The sequence below is a fragment of the Marmota monax genome, unplaced genomic scaffold (genome assembly GCF_021218885.2).
Source record: "Marmota monax isolate L192 unplaced genomic scaffold, Marmota_monax_Labrador192_F-V1.1 WCK01_AAM20220418_F8-fsc00413, whole genome shotgun sequence".
In the NCBI taxonomy this organism is placed as follows: Eukaryota; Metazoa; Chordata; class Mammalia; order Rodentia; family Sciuridae; genus Marmota; species Marmota monax.
This window is the reverse complement of record NW_026694640.1, coordinates 56,832-80,845: the sequence shown is the minus strand read 5'-3', so window position 1 is coordinate 80,845 and position 24,014 is coordinate 56,832. Positions and strand designations below refer to the sequence as shown.

The following is a 24,014-nucleotide window of genomic DNA, read 5'->3' as shown; positions in this document are numbered from 1 at the left end:
ATTAACAAGATAAGATGGGCCGTCCAGTGGGATTGCAAGCAGGTTGACAGACTGGTGCATGGATAGTCCAGGTGAGGTGGGATACGTTCTCTTGTTAGAAGCACTACATACGGGCAAGGTGCAGTCCTTCATTCAGTTGATGGTGAGATTTCCCAGGGAGAAAAAAATCACATGGGCCCTGCCCCCAAATCCACACAGACTTCCCAGACTTCTAAGGCCCACATTCAGCAGCAGTTTTCCACTTGGCTCCCTGGGGTGGTCCTCTCTCGAGTCTCCATCAGCTACCTTGACCACAGCATCAAGGGAGACTTCTGCCTGATGGCCTCTGCTTTGCCGATGGCTTTATCCCACCACGGTGGGTTTGCGGGTTCTTCTTCCTCTTCCCCTGGGGGCCTGGGGACCACACTCTGGCTTTCTTCTTTGCACCAGGCCTTCGTGACGTCTTCTTACTGCTTGTGCGAGAAGCAGGCTTCTTGGAGAAGCCTCTCTGAGATGAAGCCTGGTGTGAGCTAGAAGCTAATGTGGCATTGGATGATTGTCTAGCAGCTTTCTCCGACTGCTCCTTTAGCAAGTCCAAGACTGTCACTGGGAGACAAGCATTTATTGAGTGAGAAATCTAAATCCTAAAAATAACTATAAAAGAAGCACCAACCAGAAAACTTACAACTGCATGAAGATTTTTTAATTAACTTTTTTTTTTTTTAAGAGAAAGGGTATCACTATGTTACCCAGGCTGGCCTTGAATTTCCAGGCCCACGCAATCCTCCTGCCACAGCCTCCTGAGTAGCTAGAATTACAGGTACACACCTCCATACCTGGCTTGCATAAAGATTCTTTAACCCTAATTCTTTTTATTAATGTTTTTTGTAGTATTTGGGATTTAATCCAGGGCTGGTCTCCCACTGAACTGCATCCCCAACCCATTTTTATTTTTATTTTGAGACAAATTCTCACTAAGTTGCTGAGGCTGACCTCCAACTTGCAATCCTCCTTCCTCAGCCCTCCAAACCCCTGTGAATACAAAAATTCCCTTCAATGGCCTTGATCTACATATCCTCCTTTTTTGATAGGGTCACTCCAGAGATATATGGCTCTGGAATATTTCCCTTAAGATGGTATCCATCTTCTGTAAGTCTTTCCTGTCTACCCACTTTGTCTGGAGGAAGAATTCCTCAAGTTAACTAGGGTACCTTCTCAGTGCCCTGGACTTATATAAGGGAACCTCAGGGCTATATTTACTTATGTGCCATCCCTCCTCCCACTTGACTCTGACATCCTACAGGTCCATTACTGTATCTCCAGGGCTTATCACAGTGCCCATCACAAAGTAAGCACTAAATAACTGATGCTGGATGAATGAATATATGGCCATATAAATAAATGAAAGAAAAAACCAAATGAATGACTAGAGGGCAATTAGTCACAGTAGAGGCAGGTGTCTCTCCCATTCTGATTTTTCGAAGGGATATACAGACTGAGCAACAAGTGGCAATCCTCTTAGAGAAACCAAGTCCCTCCACCCTGTTGTTATAGTGTCTTTGCTGAGGGCTCTTCCTGCAGCTCAAGGTCAAGATTGATACCTAAGACTCAAAGAGGAACTCACCAGCAAGTGGCCTGAATTGGATTCGCTTACTGGTGATCTTCACCAGCAATGGCTTATATTTGCACTTGCCTGGGGGTGCTCGCCTAAAAACACAGACAGAAAGGGTAAGGACAGCAAACTCTAAAGATGCAACCAGGAGATCAAGGTCACAGGAAAGCATATGTTGGCATGAATTGGAGTCATCCTTCTATTATCCCAGGGATTGGGTAGAAGGAATAGGAATACCCCACAGGCTCAGAGGGAGAGGAGAAAGGCATGGGCATCACAGGGCTTGGGACCTGGGAGACAGTGCAGTGTGGGGTTAGGAATATGGACCTGGGGACAGACAGAATCAGGTTCACATCCTGGTGATCAGCCTTGCTAATTTCTCACCTATAAAATGCAAACTATAAAATACTACTCATCTCACATGGATATGGCAAAGATTAAATAAGAGCTGTGTGCCTGGTGTACTATAAGTGATTAACAAAGAATGAGATTTAAAAAAAAAAAGGCACTCGGAGCAAGGCCTAGCACAGGACATGTGTTCACCAGATGATGTTGGTGGTGGTGGTTCCCCTTTAAGGAAAATCCCTCCCAAAATGCATGGCAGAGCCCTAGGTAATGCAAGCCTCTCTGTCCAGCAGCACACTCCTTCTTAAACTGCTCATCCCTGGGTGCATCTTCTGAAATAGAATGGACTTTGGGCAATGTGAGAACTCCCATTATGCAAAGCAGAGCTGAGACTCCCCCCCCCCCCCAGCAATCCCCACTTTTTCTCTATCTGACTCCAAATCTCCCTTTTGCTAGCATCATCCTTACCCCAGGTGGGGGAGAAAAAAGTAATCTGAATTATTTAGGAAGTATTTCTGTAGCACTTAGGCACTATTCTAAATATTTAATAAATATCAACTCACCGGATGCTCATAATAACCCTGTAAGATAGGTACTATCATTAGTCCTATTTATTTAGTTTTGATTTATTTTTGTTCCCAGGGATTGAGCCCAAGGGTGCTTAACCACTGAACCACATCCCCACCCCTTTTTTTATTTTTTACTTTGAGGCAGGGTCTTGCCAAGTTGCATACAGCCTCGCTAAGTTGCTGAGGCTGGCTTTGAACTTGCAATTCTCCTGCCTAGGCCTCCCAAATTTGGGGGATTACAGGCATGTGCCACGGCACCCAGCTACTTAAAAGGCTAAGAATCAGGCTCAAGGTCAAGATTAGTCAAAGGCAAAGCCAAGATTCAAAACAAGGCTCTAGGGTCCTTGTTCTCAAGCACGGTATTTGGCTACCTCTAAAGGAAGGGCAGGAGAAAAAGTCAGAAAGAAGCAAAGGATACAGAAATCCATCCATGCCACCCCGAATGCCGGGACAGGTGCACGAAGTGCAAAGACAGGCTGAACAAGCAAGCAGAGCTGAGTCTGGCCCACTGCAGCTTTAGAAGTCTGTGTGATTCAATGTAATGATGACTGAGCCAAGTAAGCAGAGCTGAAATAACTGATCCCAAAGGAGAACTGAGTTCCTATCTTGAGCCCCGTCTTCCTAGCCACCTTAAGGGAGTGATTTAACTTGCCTAGGCTTAGGTTTCCTTAGGCCTAGACTGAGCCGTTAACCTGCTTCACTGGGATGCTGCCACCATTCCAGGAGAACGTGCATGCACAGCACTGAGGGTAGCCCACCACACTGTAATAACTCAATAAATGCCACTGCCGAAAAAGGCGAATGAGTGAGGAGATGACTTCGGTGGTGGGAGAGGCCTTACTACTACCTTCTGTCTGGCCTCTTACAGCTGCTCTTCTGTAAGAGCTGAATTACCTCCAAACCAAATAAGGAAACTACCAAAGGAAAGAAAAAGTGATTCACACAGGAAACCTTTGTGTGGAAAGACCAGAACCCTCCACCCCAGGCATTATCAACTCACATGAGCACTCTCTCCCTCCCCTGAGTACAGGGGATGTATGCACAGAAGCAGAGACACTCCAGTACCAAGTTCACCTCTTGGCACTTGCTCTCCATTCTCAGCAGAGCCCCACAGGCACAACATAGGGGACTGAGCCTCTTCTAGGAATTTCTGGGAACACACAACCCCAGAGCCCAGTTAAATAGAAGCTGCACATAGGCCTAATGGCTACTGAACACCAGTCACATCTGGGAGACTGGAGCCTCAGAAGGTCATGTTACAAGTCTATCTGTCAGGTGATTAAATCCTGGGTAGACGATCCTGCTTTGAGCAAGAATCCTGAGATAATTGCAGTGCACTGCCCAGACTGCTCAGCGTGGACATACTGCCTCACCCTACAGGAGCAGAAACACTGACCAGACTCAACAACTTCACCAATGAGAAACTGGATTGTGGCTCTGACCCGTTCTGCTGGAAGATGGTTAGTCTCTGAGAGAAGTGGGCAAAGCAACAGCAGTAAACAAAAAAAAAAAGAATCCACTAAGTGATCAGATACTACCACTGATTCCAGAGAAGGTCAGATGGAAATAGAAAGAAAGCTGACTGCTGAAGGTATTGGCCAAATACCTTGAGACCTCAACCAAGTCCAGGAGACAGGGCAGCAATAGTTGCTCAGGTGGTTGGGGGTGTATTCCTGTTGTCATATTGCCTCCAGACAGAAATCTCCAGAAGACTATCTTTTAAAAAATAGGTGCCACAGGGATAGACCAGTCACCATGTAATGGCTCAAGGTCCTGGTTTCCAACTGCAACAAGACCATTTCCCAAGGAGCCCATAATTCCTAGGGACACATTGTCCTACACACTTGTTTGCCCAAACTACTCTCTTCTAGGGCATAGATGTACTTTGTGATCATTTTTGGTAATTCTTGGGAAGTAAACACTGTTTTTAGGTCACTTCCATGGAGAAAGGGGTTAATAAAAATTAATAAAAATGTGCCTGAGAAGAAATGACACCAAATCTTACCTTGAAGGATCAACAAATTTGTAAATAGATCCATGTGGCGCGTAGGCACTTGGGTAAGAGGTGGCCAGGAAATACAGCTCCCCTGAGTAGACAAGCAATAACAGGTCATCAGCAGGGCTGAAACAGGGATGAATGCACAGAAAATGAAATGAGGTAATGGTCCTCAAATGCAGTGAGCCCCAAGAACGGAAGGAACTCTGTAATCCTGATTCAGCCTTCACTGGACTGTGAGCTCCTTGAGGATTAAATCCACCTTTGAATCCTAAGACCAGCTCAGAGCCCAACTGGGCAGCACACACCTGTAATACCAGCAATTAAGAAGGCTGAGGCAGGAAGACCACAAGTTCAAGGTCAGTCTCAGCAACTTAGAATGATCCTTTCTCAAAACAAAAAATAGAAAGAACTGGGGATGTAGTGAAAGGATGCCCTTGGGTTAAATCCATAGTAAAACAAACACACACACAAACACCCACAAAGACCAGCTCAGAGGGTGGTCCATCAGAACCAGACAGCCTTCTCCTTTATCATCTCTTTGCACTGTGAAACTTCACCTCAGTGAATCTCCATTTCCCCCTGACCCAGCCCTCCATACTGATAAGATTCTCTGAGACTTGGAAATCCACCATCCATAGACCAAGGACCATTATTGGTTGCTTGTCTTCTGTTTTGTTTCCCCTCAGCCTCAATCTCTTGTCCCCCCACCCCCACCCCCTTCCTTCACTCCCTGAGCCATTTATTTCCTCGTGACCTTCCCTACTCTTCAGCCTTTCCTCTGGCTCCTCATTGCCCTCCAAAAATCACCTCCATGCCAGGCGCAGTGGCGCACGCCTGTAATCCCAGCTGCTCAGGAGGCTGAGACAAGAGTATCAAGAGTTCAAAGCCAGCCTCAGCAATGTTGAGGCACTTAGCAACTCAGTGAGACTCTAAGTAAAATACAAAATAGGGCTGGAGATGTGACTCAGTGGTTGAGTGCCCCTGAGTTCAATCCCCAGTACCAAAAAAAAAAAAAAAAAATCACCTCCATTCACCTTCTCAAGTGCCCCACTTCTCCCTATATCCTTCTGTTTAAATTTCAGAAAACGTTATCAATTCCATTCCCACAATACCTACCTTATTCCACCTGACTTTGTAGTTATCTGTGAGGGACAGTACAGATGAGCCCCACAGTTAGATAGATCTGGGTGTGAATTTTGTGGATTCTGATGACACTGGTTACCAGCTTGTTAGCCTGGGTGACCTCCTAATCTGAATAAACCTCCAGATAGTTATTCATTCATAAAATGGGGATCACAATTGTGAGGCATTCACTTAGGAAGTGTCTGATAATCTGATAATAAATAGAAAGCATTACTTTCTTATTTCTCTATTTCTTAAGTCCACATGTAATCTGGGTCATTCTCCAACAGGAGTCCCTCCAAACCATACAAAGACTTCCTAGTCTCAAAGGAGAATCGGAAACCCTGTCCTGCTGCATATTCCCTTCACATAACTACCAACAGTGTAAATTATACATCTTCAACTTGCCGTAGACTTCCCATGTATAGTTAAGGGGAAACAAAACTAGAGGGAATTTTCTTCATTTTATTTATGTTTTTTCTTATTTTTCTAGGGATCAAACCTAGGGCCTTGCACTCTAGAAGCAAATCCCAGCCCAACAGAGGTGAATTTTAACTGTAGTTTCCAATTGATATTTTCAGTATCTATTTTTCTAATTTTTTATTTGTTTTAACTGGTTACACATGACAGCAGAATGCATTTATGCATTTTAGTATATCATACCTAAATATAATTTCTCATTTTTCTGATTGTACATGTTGTAGAAGAATCACATCAGTCATGCAATCATACATGTATATAACATAATAATGTTTGTTTCACTCTATTATCCTTCCTATCACCATATCCTCTCCCCTCCCTTCACTCACCTTTACCTAATCAAAAGTAACTCAATTCTTCCACAGCCTCCCCCCATTATGAATTAGCATCCACATATCAGAGAAATCATTCAGCCTTTGATTTGGGGGGATTGGCTTATTTCACTTAGCAAGATATTCTCCAGCTCCATTCATTTACCAGCAAATGCCATAATTTCATTCTTCTTTAAAGCTGAGTAATATTCTATAACACACACACACACACACACACACACACACACACACACATACATATCACATTTTCTTTATCCATTCATCTATTGAAGGGCACTTGGGTTGATTCTATAGTTTAGCTATTGTGAATTGAGCTGCTATAAACATTGATTTATCCACATCACTGTAGTATGCTGATTTTAAGTCTTTTGGGTATAAACTGAGGAGTGGGATAGCTCAGTCAAATGATGGGTCCATTCCAAGTTTTCTAAGGAATCTCCCTACTGATTTCCATAGTGTTTGCATCAATTTGCAGTCCCACCAGCAATGTGTGAGTGTTCCTTTTTCCCCCAACATCCTCGCCAACATTTGTTGTTGCTTGATGATTGCCATACTGACTGGAGTGAGATAAAATGTTAGAGTAGTTTTGATTTGCATTTCTGTAATTGCTAGAGATGTTGAACATTTTTTCATATATTTGTTGATTGATTGTACTCTTCTGGAATAAGACAAGGATGCCCTCTTTCACCACTTTTATTCAATATTGTCCTCTAATTGCTCTAGCCAGAGCAATTAGACAGAAGAAAGAAATTAAATGGATACAAATAGGTAAAGAAAAACTCAAACTATCATTATTTGCTGATGACATGATTCTATATTTAGAAGAACCAAAAAATTCCACCAGGAAACTTCTAAAATGAATAAATGAATTCAGCAAAGTAGCAGGATATAAAAATCAACACCCATAAATCAAACGTGTTCTTATACATCAGTGATGAATCCACTAAAAGAAAAATTAGGAAAACTACCCCATTCAAAATAGCCTCAAAAACTAAAATAAAATACTTGGGAACCAATCTAATAAGAGGTAAAAGACCTCTACAATGAAAACTACATAAAACTAAAGAAAGAAATTGAAGAAGACCTTAGAAGATGGAAAGTCTGCCCATGCTCCTGGATAGGCAGAATTAATATTGTCAAAATGACCATACTTTCAAAAGCATTATACAGATTTAACACAATTCCTATTAAAATCTCAATGAATTCTTCATAGAAATAGGAAAAGCAATCATGAAATTCATTTGGAAAAATAAGAGACCCAGAATAGCCAAAGCAATCCTTGGCAAGAAAAGTAAAGCAGGAAGCATCACAAGACCAGACCTTAAACTATACTATAGAGCTATAGTAACAAAAACAGCATGGTTTTGACACCAAAATAGACACATAGGCCAGTGAAAAGTGTGGGAGGTCGACTAGCACGTGAGTGCATCTGTCTCCCCTTCTGATTGGTGTGGCATCATCATTTCGTTGGTCACTCTATGATCTGGTTGCCTAGGTAACCGAGAAGATAGCCCCAATCTTTAGGGTGCAAGGGACTGTGTCTTCATGCATGGGTGTGCCTTCCTACATCCCCATGGGTGGAGCTATGCTCACCTGTTCCTTTGTGATATTACCCCTTGCCCTGTTTGGGATAGAATGTTCCATGGAAACACTATTTGTGTGTCCCCTTCTCTTACTGTGCCCTTGGTGTGGCCTTCCTAGATGTCAGACAACCTGCTGACAACAACATCATGAAGCTAGACTCAGCCCCTTGAAACCTAACCCCTTGCCTCATTTGAATACCTTCTCCTCAATAAAAGGGGTCAACACATGTGGGCTCTGTCTCTCTCTTTCTGCAGACCCTTAAGGTCAGAAGAGCTATCACAGCACCCCCAAAGAGAAAGGTATTTCTGTCTCTTGTGTGGTTATTTCGTGCAGCCCAGTTCCCCTGGAGTGACCCCTGAGTGCTTTAGTCGCGAGCAACCCAGCAAAACAAAATAGAAGACACAAAGGCAAACCCACACAAATACAGCTGTCTCATACTAGACAATGGTGCCAAAAACATTTACTGGAGAAAAAGACAGCCAATTAACAAATGGTGCTAGGAAAACTAGAAAGCCACGTGTAACAAAATGAAATTTAACCTCTATCTCTTGCCCTGCACAAAACTCAATCCAAAGTAGATTAAAGACTTAGGCACTAGAATTGAGACTCTACCTACTAAAAGAAAAAGTAGACCCAAATCTTCACCATGCTGGCTAGGATCTCACTTCCTTAACAAGACCCCTATAGCACAAGAAGTGAAATCAAGAATCAATAAATGGGATTGGATTAAAACTAAAAAGCTTCTTCTCAGCAAAAGAAACAATCCATAACTTGAAGAGAGAACCTACAGAGTGGGAGAAAACCTTTACCACATGCACCTCCAATAAAGCATTTATCTCTAGGATATATAAAGAACTCAATAAACTTAACATCAAAAAAAAATATACAAATAACCCAATCAATAAATGGGCTAAGGAACAGAACAGACCCTTCACAGAAGAAGAAATATAATCGATCAACAAATATATGAAAAATTGTTCAACATCTCTAGCAATTTAGAATCTATTTTAAGGAGGAAAAACTACCATATATCATTTGAAACAAAATACATGCAATATGAATTTACTGCAAACATCATTACTTTGGCCAGCCCTCTTGGAAATGAGCTTAGGTGACCGACATTCAGAAATCCAATCAATCAAAACGGCAAGGGGTGGTCCCACACCAGCCATTCACTCAGCAATTATTTATTTATATCAGCTGTCAATTCTGAGCTCAGTAAGTAAACTGTGGCATTAGTTGAGGGAGAGTTCTGGTTCCACTAAAAAATAATTCACCTAATGCTGGTGACTGATAACATAAAATAATGAAAAATTTTTTTAAAAAAAAAGGTTTTTAAAAAGTCTCCAAGTGGAAAGAATATGCTAAAAGCAAAAAATACAAATTCATTTATGCAACAACAAAAAAACCCACCAGCTCTGGGAGAAATTTATTTGCCTGGGGAAGATTCTCACTGGCTTCAGGGCTGCCCTTGGGCAAATACCTGGCAAGTCCACTTCCTAGAATTCAGCCAAGGACACTTAGTTTTGTTTACCAGATGTACTGACTGGTTTTCCAAAACTACCTGCTTTCTCCTGAGTCGCCTGCAGGCTCAACAAACCAAACCACCAAACCGAGGGGTCTGTGGCCTCCTGTAAAATAGTCACAGAAGATGGCTGCCCAGTGTTCCTGGGCGGCCCTGCCTCTGGGGCTCCACCCTCCAGGGGGCTCATCCACAACCACCCACTTTCCATCCTCCCGCCTGCCTGTGGATCCTCTCCTTTCTTGTATGTTTGTACCTCTAATTTGGAACTCACACTGGTGTTTTTCTGTTAAAAAGGCTTGAACTTTCCAAAATGCCTTCTACTTCTATAAAACCTTCATCTCAAACTATCTATCTACTCATCTGCTAGCTGAGAGGAAAGAATCCAGGAGCTAACCGATCTCTTTATAAATTCTACTCAAGTAAAGATCCTGTACAGCCACCCCGTGGCTCAGAGTGGAAAGAAACCAAACACTCAGGAACTCTTCAAGGCTCTGATGTCCACCTACAGAGAATCCCAGGACTGGAAGAGACTCTAAAAGAGAACTTTATTATCTTCTTTGCCTCTAAGCATGTCTAGATCCAGTGCCAAATACTAAAAAGATCACTATACACACCTGTATAAAAACAAAACAGAATTTATTTAAAATTTGGAAGTGTAATCTCTCAAAATGAAACATAATGTGAAGCTAAAATTAAAAGTCAGTTCTCTAATTATAAAAGTCTTGGAAAATTTTTAGAGCTGAGTGTCTCTTCTCCCCTCTCCTATGTGAGCCCATGCCTAGCTTCAATGATGCCATTATCATGTACCTAGCCACTTCCTATCTACCTAGTTGTCTACTCTTTCTTCAGATTTCTCAGGAAATAAATTCTCCCTTACTCACAAATTCTTGGCAGGGTCAGGCCAACTGGTGAGCCAATCATAAGAGGTCCCTTCTGCTAGGCCATCCCAGGAGGGTAAGCGTTCACAATCCCTTTAGTCTGGCCCCCTGGCCTGCACATGGCCCTGTAACTGTGATTAAGAATAAAGAGGGACGGGCTGGAGATATAGCTCAGTTCGTAGAGTGCTTGCCTCGAATGCACAAAGCCCTGGGTTCAATCCCCAGCACTGCAAAAAAAAGAATAAAGAGGGAACCATTTGTGAATCTCTTCATAGTCAAAGGATCAAAAAGACCAAAATGCATACTTGATATGCCCCTCACAATGAGATGTGCAGGTCAAACAAGACAAGTAGGCTGGCACAGCAGCCTATTTATTTGTTGGTTTGTTTGTTTGCAGTACTGGGAATTGAACCCACGACCTTACATATGATAGGCCACTTTACCACTGAGCATCACCCCTAGCCTGAGCCTGTTTATTTGTTGGTGAAATGAACCTAATAATTACATCACAGAGGTGTTGTTGTTACCAGTTAAGGTGGAAAACATGAAGTGTTTTGAAGAGTACCCAGTATGTTAAAAGAGATGATTAAATGATAATAATAGTAGAAGCAGTATTTACTGTATAAATAATGACAACAATAATAAATGTTCAGTTGATACTTGTGATTATCCAAGTAAAGTAAGCAGACATCAAACTGCTCTGCACATGGATTACCTGCTTCATCTTCAGCAAAGGAGATGATGAACTTGCTATAGGTGCTGATCAACCCTGGGAAAGCACAGGACGAGGTGCTCCCCAGGCAAATGTCTCTCTTCTTCCATTTCTGGGTTTTTCTATCTTCCTGCAAAGCCATAAGTCGACTAGATGAAAAATAAAACCTTGTATTTTAGGAATCCATATTTCCACTCTGCAGGATGTTTTTCCACCTAGAATCAGCAATCATTGAGTGCCAAGGCTAGGTCTCCCACAAAGAGATCAATAACAAGCCTCCCTCAAAGAAGAACCAAAAAGCTGCTTCAGTGATACTTCAGACCCACTTATCCTCCATGGGGAAGCACATTTTCTATTATAAGTTTAATGCCCTGAGAAGACTGCACCACTGCAAAAGACTCATCTTGGGCTGGGGTTATGGCTCAGTGGCAGAGCAGTTGCCTTGCACATGTGGGGCACTGGGTTCGATCTTCTGCATCACATAAAAATAAATAAGCAAAATAAAAATATTGTGTCCATCTAAAAAAAACTCATTTTTTTATTGGTTCTATGACCTTCGGATAGTTGTCCAACATCTCTAAACCTCAGTTTCCTAATCTATATAATGAAAAAAAAATTATAAAGTGAACCAGTCACAGTAGTGCACATCTGTAATCCCAGTGAATGGGGAGGCGGAGGCAGATGGATTGCAAGTTTTAGGCCAGCCTCTGCAAATTAGTGAGGCTCTAGGCGATTTAGTTGACAACTTGTCTCAAAATTAAAAAATAAAAATAAAAAGGGCTGGGGCTTGGGGTGTGAGGCACTGGGTTTGATTATCAGCACCACATATAATTAAATGAATAAAATAAAGGTCTATCAACAATTAAAAAAAATTTTTTTAAAGGGCTGGGGATGTAGATCAGCAGTAAAGTGCCCCTAAGTTCAATCCAAAATACCCCAAAAAATATATAAAAGGAGGGTAATGATAATATAGTTTACCATGTATAAAACTGCAAATATTAAGTAAAATAAGCTATGTAAAGATCTCAACAATGCTGTGACACATAGAAAGGACTCAAAAACTACCAGCTGTTATTATTAAGTTATATGCATGCATGAATATGTCACAATGAATTTCAATATTATTCATAATCATAATGCACCAATAAAAAAAGAAAAACTCAACTAGCTGTTGTATTATTATTACTATTATTATTATTGATATTATTATTATCTATACAGAAGCAAGTAGATGCTCCATATATCTCTAGCATCTATCTGAAGAAGAAAAGGAAGCTGGGTAAGCCCAGGGTGCTTGGTGAATTGCCTGAACAGTTTTATAAAGACCAAGCTGCCCAACACCAGGTGATTCTGAGGCATATACTTCAATTAAGAATCACTGCAGGGCTGGGGCTGTGGCTCAGCGGTAACACACTTGCCTGGCATGTGTGAGGCACTGGGTTAGATTCTCAGCACCACATATGAATAAAATAAAGTTTATCAACAACTAAAAAAATATTTTTAAAAAAAGAATCACTGCATATCATCCAGGTGTGGTGGCACATCCCTGTAATCCCAGCAGATCAGGAAGCAGAAGTAGGAGAATCAAGAGTTCAAAGCTAGCCTTTAGCAACTCAGTGAGACTCTTGTCTCTAAATAACATATAAAAAAAGGGCTAGGGATGTGGTTTAGTGGTTAAGCTCACTTGGTTCAATACTCAGTACCAAAAAAAAAAAAAAATCACTGCATATCAAAAAGTGATATGTGAAGGGGTTATGTGTTTTGGGATGGATAAAGATAAATGAAGTCCCAACGATCTAATAAGTAATGATGAAGGACTAACCAATTAGTAACTATATCATCTCTACAACTAAGAATTGAAGCATGAAAATAACTACATCTTTCCTAAATAAGATGAAGTAATGGGGACTAGATTTACCATCCCACCTTAATGAGTCAAAACCTGTACAAAATAGAATAAGAGTGGTTTAAAAGATATTGACAAGGGCTGGGGCTGGGGCTCAGTAGTAGAGCATTTGCCTAGCACATGTGATGCACTGGGTTCGATCCTCAGCACCACATAAAAATAAATAAATAAAATAAAGGTATTGTGTCCATCTACAACTAAAAAAAAAAATGCTAAAAAAAAAAAAAAAGACATTGACTATCAGGCAGCATAGGTGTGTCTTCCCTGAGAGATAGAAAACAGATGAGATGAGCCTTGAGATTGTTCTAGATTCTTCCTTGAGAAAGTTCCCAGCACAGAGAGGGAATACATAGGCAGAGCCCAGTAGACTCCCTGAGTTGAAAAGATAGATCTAAGAGTCCAGGAAGATCAAAGCAGTAAAAGTTTGCAGGTCAGAAAATGGAGAGAAGAAAATTACACAGAGAATGATCTTCAGAGATCTTCAAATACTCATCAGTGGGCTCAACAGCAGGCATGAGAGGGGACTACCTGAAGCAAGGGAGAGAATTGGAAGGGAAAGTGCCTGATACTCGTTCGGGGTCAGGAATGGTGCATGCATCATTCACAGGACATTGGCAAAGCCTCAGGAAGGTTTGCCTTAATAGTAAGGAATTGAGAGCTCTAGAAAAAGTACCACTTTGGTCAAATATTAACAGCAAGAAAGGATCAAACTATTGTTGAGGAACTTGACTGTGACCCAGAACAAAACTCAAAAATATTTATAGGAACACAAAAATATGCAGCACCTACAAACTTATATTAATACTTTTCTGGTATTAAATAAAAAATTACCATGCAAGTAAAGAAGGAGGAAAATATAACCCATAATAAAGAAAGATCAATTAAAATTGACACACAACTGACACAGGCATTAATATTAGCAGACAAAAACATTAAAGTAGTGGGTATGGTAGTACATGTCATGTAAGTTACACCCAATAAAAGTGTTCAAATAAAAAAGGCAAAGGCGACATCAACACTTCTTACCCACTCATGAAGTCTCCAAAGATATAGAGGCCATTGAGATTTGGAGATTCACATCCACGATAGACATAGCCCCCAGTGACTGACTTCCCCACTGCGTGGCCATAAGCATAGATTGGCAGAATGTCATCTATCCAGAAACAAGGAAAGACAGTAAGTTTCATCACCAAAAATTAAAAGGAAAGAGGGGGCTTTTTTTCTTAGATGTTGATGGACCTTTATTTTGTTCATTTATTTATATGTGGTGCTGAGAATCAAACCCAGTGCTTCACACATGCTAGGCAAGCGCTCTACCACTGAGCCACAACCCCAGCCCCCAAAAGAGGCTTTATAATGCAGTTACCTGATTCAGTGCAGGTCATCAGTAGGACAGGTAGACAAATGGATTGTGTTTATTTTTTTTCAACAGGTCAGCCACAGTATTTGTGAGCTTCCCAATTGACTGTTATCTAAGCCCTACCCTCCCCCCATCTATAAAGCTGTGTCGTGGAAGATTCAGAAACATAAATTTCTCCCCAAGGTTGATGTAGTAGTCAAGTTTAAGAATATGAAAAGTATTGTGAGGATCTGTAAGACTGCTTTGTAACTTAAAGAATCAAAAAGACCAAGAAACAGTGATAGATTCAGCACACTGGAATTTTGATCCAGATGTGGTTTTTAAAACACTTCTTGATTATTGATGCTCAGGGATTATATTCTCCCTTGAGTATAGGTGGAATATCATTTCATTGGGCTGTTACCATTTGAGAAATAAAGAGAAACATGCAGCCACCAATTCTGCTCTTCCAGTGGATCTGAAAATAGTTTGCCCAAACCTCACATGGGTAACTTATTTAAAATAGAGATTCCTAGTCCATTCCAATCCCCCACCCACCCAAGATGCAAACCTATCAGAAACCAGAATAGAAACTATTTGAAACTAGAGCATCAAAATCTACTTTTAAAAAAATAGTCTTAATTAGCTTTATTGTTTTATCCTAGAATTGGGCAACATTCCATTTCATAATAGAACAAGTGTTCCTATGGTCTGAGCAAGAGTTTGGTTAGCTTGAAGAAATCAGAAAAACAAAAACTGGTCTTTCAAAGTTACTTTTTTTCTAGGGCTGGGACAGGGAGACAGAATAATAAGAAAATGACTGATGAGTTAACAGCAAAAATCCACTTCTTAACAAGCACCACTAAGGTGTCTAGGGCTAGTGGTGGGAGAACAACTCAGGGAAGCAGTGTCCCAAAGGACACAAGCAAGGACTTAAAGGACTTGCAGGACACTAGGATTTTATTCCTCCAGGAGGCTACCCACTCAACTCATTCAAGAAAGCACCCAGACAGCTTCTTACTTACCCAAAGAGGCATTGTGACCAAGATTTTTGTCGTAACACTCAAACCCTTCCTTTGCCCTCCATCCATAGTTCCCGCCTTTAACAATGAGGTCAACTTCTTCAAACCTGTTCTGGCCCACGTCGCCACAGAACATCCGGCCTCGGCCTTGGCGTGTAATGGGGTCCCCTCGGTCCACAGCACAGCGCCACATGTTTCTGATCCCATAGGCGTAGATGGTGGGTTGGGCCCCTGGCTCAGAAACAAAAGGATTGTCCAAGGGCACTCGGTAGCGCTTGCCCTCAGAGCCTGCCCTGTTCACATCAATCCTTAACACTTTCCCAAGCAGGGAACTTCTGAAAGACAGAAGACCAAGAATCCGGCTCAGGTAAGCATGGACACAAGACCAGAGGTGACCACCGAGGAGGGCTGATTAACAATGATGACAGGAAATGACTGGGAATCACATAAGGATAAGTACCTTTTTTTTTTTTAAATATATACAGGATGTTAAGACTTCCCTATTTTTGACTCAAGGAGAACTACTAAGCAAAAGGGTCCACGTAACCCTGAAAAAGTTGCGGCTTTAATTGTTTATTTTAATGATGAAAACTGTTTCTCTACAATTTGGTCTAATCATTGCTTTTAAAGATGGCTTTATTATTTTTCAGATAGCAAAGGGGTCAGCAAATAAAACAGAGACTTTTATGGAGTGGGGGATATCAGGGATTGAACTCAGGGGTACTCAACCACTGAGCCACATCCCCAGCCCTATTTTGTATTTATTTAGAGACAGGGTCTCACTGAGTTGCTTAGTGCCTCACCATTGCTGAGGCTGGCTTTGAACTCACAATCCTCTTGCCGTAGTCTCCCAAACTGCTGGGATTATAGACATGAGCCACTGCACACAGCTTTAGAACAGACTTTTAAGAGGCTTTGTCAATGACTTTGATCTCTGGGCTTTGGTGTCCTCAATTGTAAAGCAGAGGAGAGTGACATTACTTAACAGTGTGATTGGGTTCAATGAGTTATGGTGCATATAGTACTTAATGCAATTCCTGAATCATAGCATTCAATAAATGTTAGCTTTTATTATTATTAATTATAATATTTATAATACTAGGAATAATGGGAACCAAGTGCTGACTGGGTACAAAGGAGAGAAGAACCACTGACCTTTATAGGCAGCAGAGCATCAGTGAACTCTGGCACTATACCATTTCAAGCTAAAAATCTGGTTCTCTCACTTACTTGCTGTGTGACTTCTGTGCTTCTATTTTCTTGTCTGTAAAATGGCTCTCATAATACCTACACATCATAAGATTCACTCATTCCACAATATTTACAGAGTGATGGGTGTGCTGAAGGTAGATCAATTAACAAAATAGATAAAATTTCTTAACCTCAAAGGTTATTAAAATTATAATTCTCAAATACACATTACGTATTTGGAACCATCTCTGACACACAGTTAGCACCCTATATGCACTAGTTCTCTTTAACTCACTTTTTTGGGGGGAGGTTTACCAGGGATTGAACCTGGGGGCACTTAAACCTCTGAGCCACATCCCCAGCCCCTTTTTTATATTTTATTTGAAGACAGGGTCACACTAAGTTGCTTAAGGTCTCACTAAGTTGCTGAGGCTGGCTTTGAACTCTCAGTCCTCCTGCCTCAGCCTCCTAAGCCGCTAGGATTACAGGAATGTGCCACCACTCATGGCCACATTAGCTCACCACATTAACGTTTTTAGTGTCCCCAGGGCCTACTACCCTGAAACACTGAGCTTGGTAACATAATTGGATTAAAGATAATTGAATGATTGATTTCATGGATAGTGTTCTATTAACATATATTTAAAATACTGATCTTTCTTTACATAGTATCTGAAATTTACATTAGGCATCCATAATATTAACTACCAAAGTATATGATGTATATTGTTTATAGGACAGAAAACCAAATGTTCCTCTCATTTGCCTAAATGGGACTATATATTGCAGAAAGCACTCTGGGTTTGACTCCATGTCAACAAAAACACTATACCAAGGGTTCACTCTAAGGGGGCAGGGACCTTGCTTCCATCCATCTTACTTGTTCTGAGCATTTCCAAATTTGCCAAAGGGATCCCCAGCCTGCCCTCCATCCCCAGTGAATATGTACATGTAGCCATCCAGACCAAAAAGAAGTTGTCCACCATTATGATTTGAGGCTGGTTCTTCTATCTCCAAGATGACCCTGGAAAAGAAAAAGAAACTTCACACTTTGACACAGCTAAAGCTACATCCTCTAGAGATACCCCAAATAGACTGGTCCAAGTCACCAAGATCTGCAAAGTCAGCCAAGACCTGCTTCAGGAATCACAAAGCAAGTAGCTTGGGGTTCTGAGATGATCCTTCTTTCCTTCTATAACTCCTTCATGGATCATTTTTATTCAAGACCATGACTTCACAAGCTGAGACACAGTCAGCAGAACAACCCTCCCTTTCTAGCTCTTGCCTATTAGTCTCTGGCTCTATATGAACTTTCAATTTCTTTGTTTGAGCAAGTTAGCAGGGATGGATCTATCCATTCCTCATGCTTTCTCCAATCTTTCAATCTGTCTGTGGTAGAAAAGGAGGCAAGGTAGAAAGAAGAGGAGAAATGGGCAGGGTGGTAGAGTGAAAAGAACATGAACTGGGGTCAGCTAGAACTGGGATCATCTGATCTTGTATCACTAGTGTTATGGCCTTATGCCATAGCTTCTTGCAAGATCCCACATTCAAGCTAAAGGGCCTGGAATCTAAGGGCCACACAGTAATTAGAAGCTGTAATTATTGAAGCAGTGATTGAACTCAGGGGCACTCCACCACAGACCACCAGCCCTATTTTGCATTTTATTTAGAGACAGGGTCTCACTGAGTTGCTTAGCACCTCGCCATTGCTGAGGCTGGCTTTGAACTCACGATCCTCCTGTCTCAGCCTCCTGAGCTGCTGGGATTACAGGCGTCTGCTGCTGTGCCACCGCTCACTGTATTTTTTATAATCACTTCTCAATCCCTCTGGCTGCTAGTTCTTGCTTATCCTCTGTAAAGACAACTAAGTCAGGCTCTAATTCGGATTGTCACATGCCATAAAAACCCTTGCCTAAAGAGTCTAACTTGGGCTGTCCTCATTAATTGACGATTCCTTTAACATTTTAAGCTAGTGTTCTAAAACCAGCAAGGTTCCACCTCTATCATTTCAAAGGGCTGATCCGCATTATTTCAGAACACAGTAGAGGTGCATTTGCATGAGTCCATCTCACCTCTCCGATTTGGGGTCAGCTTTATTGGGATCAGCCTGAGAAACCTTCATCTCACTAATCCGGATCTTTTCTACCTTCTTCTTGCCCAGGCATGAATAATAAATATAGAACTTTCTGTTGCGACGGAATTTGGGGTGAAAAGCCAATCCCAAGAAGCCCCTCTCATCCCCGATCCATGGAGTGGTCAGTACGATGCTCTTGAGATCCAGGAAAGGTTGCTCCAGGCGACTCCCGTCAGGCAGGTACACCCACACCACTCCCACCTGCTCGGCCACAAAGAAGCGATGGGTGCCGTCCCCGGCGTGCACCATGGAGACCGGGTTCCTGAGCCCATTGGCCACCTCGGCCAGGCAGAGCTGCAGGCAGCCCTGATGGTCCTCGGCCACCACCCCCAGGTTGCGATTGAGATGGTCATTCCTCAGGACGTTGGGGAAGCAGTAATCCTTGTCCGGAAGATTGAGGAGTTGGCAGAAGTGGGCACCGTCCTTTTTGTGGGACTCTCGGAGACCTCTGTCATTGGTTAGGAGGGAGATGACAGAGTGACAGTCAGAATGGAATGCCGAGCAGTAGTCAAAGCAGAGCCCAGGAAGGTTCCGGAGGGGTGTGTGAGGGTTCTCGGCATCGTAGAGGTGGGCTGCATAGGGCGAACATTCCTGGAAGACAGCTGAAGGTCAGTCTCAATTTGAGCAAGCAGAGAAACGGCCAAGGGGAAAAAAAAATAGGATTCTGTCAGCAGTAGTGGTGCCTGCCTGTCATCCCAGTGACTCAGGAGGCTGAGGCAGGATGATTGCCAGTTCAAAACCAGCCTCAGCAATTTAGTGAGGCCCTAAGCAACTTAATGCGACCCTGTCTCAAAATAAAATAATAAAAGGGCTGGAGATGTGACTCAGTGGTTAAGTGCCCCTGGGTTTAATGCCTGGTACCAAAAAACAAACAAACAAACAAACAAAAAAACGGACTCTGGAGGGGATTTATTTTGTTTTGTTTTGTGGTACTGGGGATTTGAATCCAGGGGTGCACTACACTGAGCTATAAACCTTTTTTTTTTTTTTTTTTTTTTTTTTTTGAGACGAAGTCTCACTAAGTTGCCCAGGCTGCCTCAAAACTTGAGATCCTCCTGCCTCAGCTTCTTACTGGAATTATAGGTGTGCACCACTACCCTGGCTGGATTCCAGATTCTGGAGTTTTTATTACCAACTACTAATAAATCACTTCTTGGACCAACATTTTTTATCCGTTAATGCTCCTGGAAGGCAGAAAGAAAAGGGGAGCCAGGTGTGGTGGTGCCTGTCTGTAATCCCAAGTGGCTCAGGAGGCTGAGGCAGGAGAATCACAAGTTCAAAACCAGCCTCAGCAACTTAGCAAGTCCCTCAGCAACTCAGTGAGACCCCCGTCTCTAAATAAAATATAAAAACGGGCTGGGGATGTGGCTCAGTGATGCAGCACCTCTGGGTTTGATTCCTGGTACCAAAAAAAAAAAAAAAAAAAAGATAGGGGAGGGGGACACACTCTGTACTCACTATTTTTAGCATTTCATCTTAGTTCTTGACACTTGATGTTACTAGATAAACATTTTAAAGAGAAAATGGTATCAAAGATCTCAATTTTCCTTTCTTATAAATGCTATATCTGCAAGATTTTCTTTCTTTATCAGTTCTTAAGCAATTTGGCAAAAGTGTCACATTTATTAAATCTGGGTGTTGGAGACATGAGACATTATTTCATTCTCTGGTTCTCCATGTTTGAAATATTTTGCAGTTAAAAGGTAAATGATCAAAATGGACATTAGATGTACCACTCCCAGAGACTGGGTGTCTAGTAATTTCTTCAGGTATTTGTAAAACTATTTGTGTCTGATGTGTTCAAAGCACTGCGCTGGGAACTATACGTATTTGAATTGTGACGTTTGGGCAATATGACTACTCTTTACACAAATACATATGAACAGTGTGTCCTAAAAAGTATCTGCTACTTGGTCTTCCCTAGATTTACAGAAATTTTAAGGTGAAAATACAATTTTGTGGACAATCAGCTCCCAATGGTGATGAAAGAGAGTCAACTGAGCCTTGGAAAGTAAGAAAGACAGATTACCTGTGGAGTTTGGAGAGGCAGAGTAAAGGAGAGTCCATTAGCCAAACCCCACTGATTACTAATCTCTCTCCCAAGCCCACCTGTGGGCTGACTCAGTTGCCTGCACTCTCTCAACACTTCACAAAGGGAGCAGCAGCACTTTTTATGCATAGTTGTGTCCCTGTCTTCTCTTTTTTCCTCTGGACTGTAGATTGCAGAACAAATTCTTGCTTATTGGGCAAAGAAAAAGAATCCAGAGTTTCACACACAGTGTCTCTCCTGGGACTGTCTGGGTCAGCTGAGAATAATTATCAGAGTAACAACAAGCAAAATGACCTGCTCCTGAGTGTCACCTCACTGACTTCATCCAACTCTGGGAGGTGGAATAAAGGGAGAAGGGACACAAAAATAAGAACAAAATACTAAAGGGCAGAAAGGACGATGGAAATGTCACCACCAGCATGGCACACTCTTACGCAGCTGTTTATAGAGTTTGCAGAGTTGCTTATAACTAAACAAGCATTTTTCCAGTTCATGGGTAAGAAAATCCAAGCCCAGGCAGCATCTCTACTGCACGCCTTAACTATTGAGTCTCTCCTGCATGCCACATCCTGCTTTCGGCACCGGGCACCAGCAGCGAGTGCACAAATTCTCTAATGAAGCTCACGCTTCCAGGTGTTCAGAAAAGCAATTAATTGACCAATGCTGTTGCTACTATACTTTAATGTGATGTGATCACAAGGTCACAAGATCTGGAGTCTGAACGTCTAGATTTGTGCCCTAGGACTGTTTAAACTTGGACAAATGATTCTGGTAAAGGTGGAACTCATAATACCTACAAAATCATTGCCAAGAACACACTACATGTCTGGGGGAAGAAAGAGTGCCTTGTAAGTTTTAACAGACATGAGTCAAGTTGTTTGGCTGAAATTACTCTTATTCCTCAAATCTCTGAAACAAAAGAGATGTTGCATGTGACTTTTTAAAACATCACCAAAGAGAGAAGTTGGAAGGAAGAGACATTTTCACCAGGGGAGCTCTCAGAAATAAACAACCTGAGTACTGCTCATAAAAGCCAGGCTTCTGCAGGGTGCCAATGCACATGCCTGCAATCCCAGCATCTGGGGAGGCTGAGGCAAGAGGATTGCAAGTTCAAAGACAGCTTCAGCAATTTATTGAGGCCCTGAATTTAGCAAGACTATGTCTCTAAATAAAAAAAATAAAAAGGGCTGGGGATGTGGCTCAGTGGTTAAGAGCCCCTGGGTTCAATCCTTGGTCCAAAAAAGAAAAGCCCAACTTCTGACACCACATGGCTATCCCAGAGTTAATTCTAGAGGAAACAACAAGAGGTGGTGCTCTAGGTGAAAGAGTACAGCCCTGGGGCAGTGCCACCCAAGTGGAGGACTTCTGCACCAGGCTCAGTGGTAATTCCTGCCTGGACTCTGGGGGGCTCATATAATCTGTCTTTGCAGCATTCAGGGAGTTGGGGTGGCCAGTGCACTTCTGAATAGTGGCAGCAGCAAGGGACATGAATGCCCAGCAGGGTCTCAGATAAAAGGCCTGTCTGGACTTTTGTCACATCGTTAGAGTACACCTTCCTCATAGCCACTTCTTTCATCAGCTCTCTCCCTGCACCCCTAAACACCCTCTTCCCATAAAGTCTGTGTGCAGCCTGTACACATCAGGTTTCCAGGCTGAACTCAACTCAGGCGATGCCTCCCAGAAATGTGGATTTTGGCTACTGATGAGCCTGGAGAAGCAGAAACTCTGAGTCATCGCTTGTCAGCAGCTTGAAGCTCTCTCAGTCCAGTTCTGGAGTGTTGGGCAGCCAGTACACCACAGAGAGCCCCATAATCTCTGCCACCGTTACCATCACACCAGAGACCCCCTTGGCACAAAGCACCCAGCTAAGCAAGGGCTGGACCCCAGCAGATGCCAATGCTTCCCTCCCTCACATACTCCAGAAGTGTCACAGGTGTGCTGTGCCCAGCTCTCTGATCATTGCAGAGAGAACATGGACAGCATTGGTTCTGAGAGCTCCATGAAAAATACCTCTCTTATTCTTTTGGCTCCCGGGGAAATGCCCCAGAGGGAGATCTCTGAGGAACTTGTGCAAGCCAAACTCAGCACACCTGTGCCTCAGTGTACAGAGCACATAGCTGTCCGGCAAGGCACCTGGCAGACAGGTAAGCTCTAAAAGGCTGAGTGTCCAAAGCACCCTCCCGCTAGGACTTGCCAGCAGTCCAGCACCCTTTACCGCTGGGGTTGGAAGGCACATTGCCAAGCTGGCTCCATCGTTTCCCCTCGGGTTTACACTCAGGCCTACCTGGCAAAGGATGTCTTTAATGTAACCTCCGCACAGCTCATGGCCCTTCAGATCGAAATAGTTCATGATGTCCCAGTACCGAGTGGCGATGCGGTTGTCCTTGCGCTGGTCACAGCAGCCAAAGGACTCATAGTCGGAGCAAAACTCAAGGTGCAGGGGAGGCCGAAAGGGAGGCCCATAATCCAGGCACTGGGGGTGTCCCCGCAGCAAGCCCATCTGGCCCACAAATGTGAGACATAGACAGACAGTGCCAGGAGAGAGCCTGGGGCCCCAGGAACAGCGACCATCACGCAGATCGGGCTTGGGCTTTCTCAGCATTTTGGCCTTGGGAACACTCCCTCCGGCTGCGGTTTGCTCAGGTTGGCTTCCCTGCTCTGCCCACATTCCCTCCCTCTCTTCCTCCCTGCTCCTCAACCCCCTTTCTCTTTCTTCCTTCTACCCCCATCCCCGCCCCTAGTTCCAAGAAGTGGTTTCTGAGCAGTGTCCCTCCTGTGGGCTGGTGGCCAAGCGTCCCTTGTGGAAGGAAAAGGAAGTTGTCCCTACCTCCTCCGTCCCATCTAAACATGAAGCTTGTGCTATTCTCAATGCCAGCGCTGAGTCGTTGGGGCACACGGTTTCTTAGCCAAAAGTTGCAACAGTGTCAACAGCAGAGGGGCCTGATTCCTTAAAACTGCACAGAATTCTGTAGAGCAGGCCGGAAAATCCACACTTGTTTACTATTTCTTCACAGGCCGAGTGGCCCAGAGGCCATTCTGTGAGAACACCACATTACTGAGTCCCAGACAGCAGGCTCTGAAGGCAGGCTTCCAGGGCTCCTGTGGTGCTGAAGGGCACTGTGGAGACTCGAGTGTGGGTGGGGGGAGACGGAGGGAAGCTTCGTGGAAGCCAGGGTGCCCTATGGCCCCTGAGGTCTGATAAGGTGTGTATGTGGATGGGAAGAAGGAAGGACAT

The 24,014-nt window shown here is 43.0% G+C and overlaps 1 protein-coding gene across 1 annotated transcript; it reads right to left on the bottom strand.

Moving 5' to 3' along the window:
* Positions 1–24,014, bottom strand: Hhipl2 (HHIP like 2). Its single transcript, XM_046423086.2, has 10 exons — positions 23,950–24,014; positions 23,064–23,325; positions 18,668–19,320; positions 17,476–17,619; positions 15,408–15,739; positions 14,070–14,196; positions 11,141–11,286; positions 4,511–4,592; positions 1,604–1,686; positions 1–585 (listed from the first exon to the last, which is right to left on the bottom strand). Exons 1-10 carry the CDS (start codon positions 24,012–24,014, stop codon positions 299–301), a joined length of 2,181 nt encoding a protein of 726 aa, XP_046279042.1. The 3' UTR covers positions 1–298.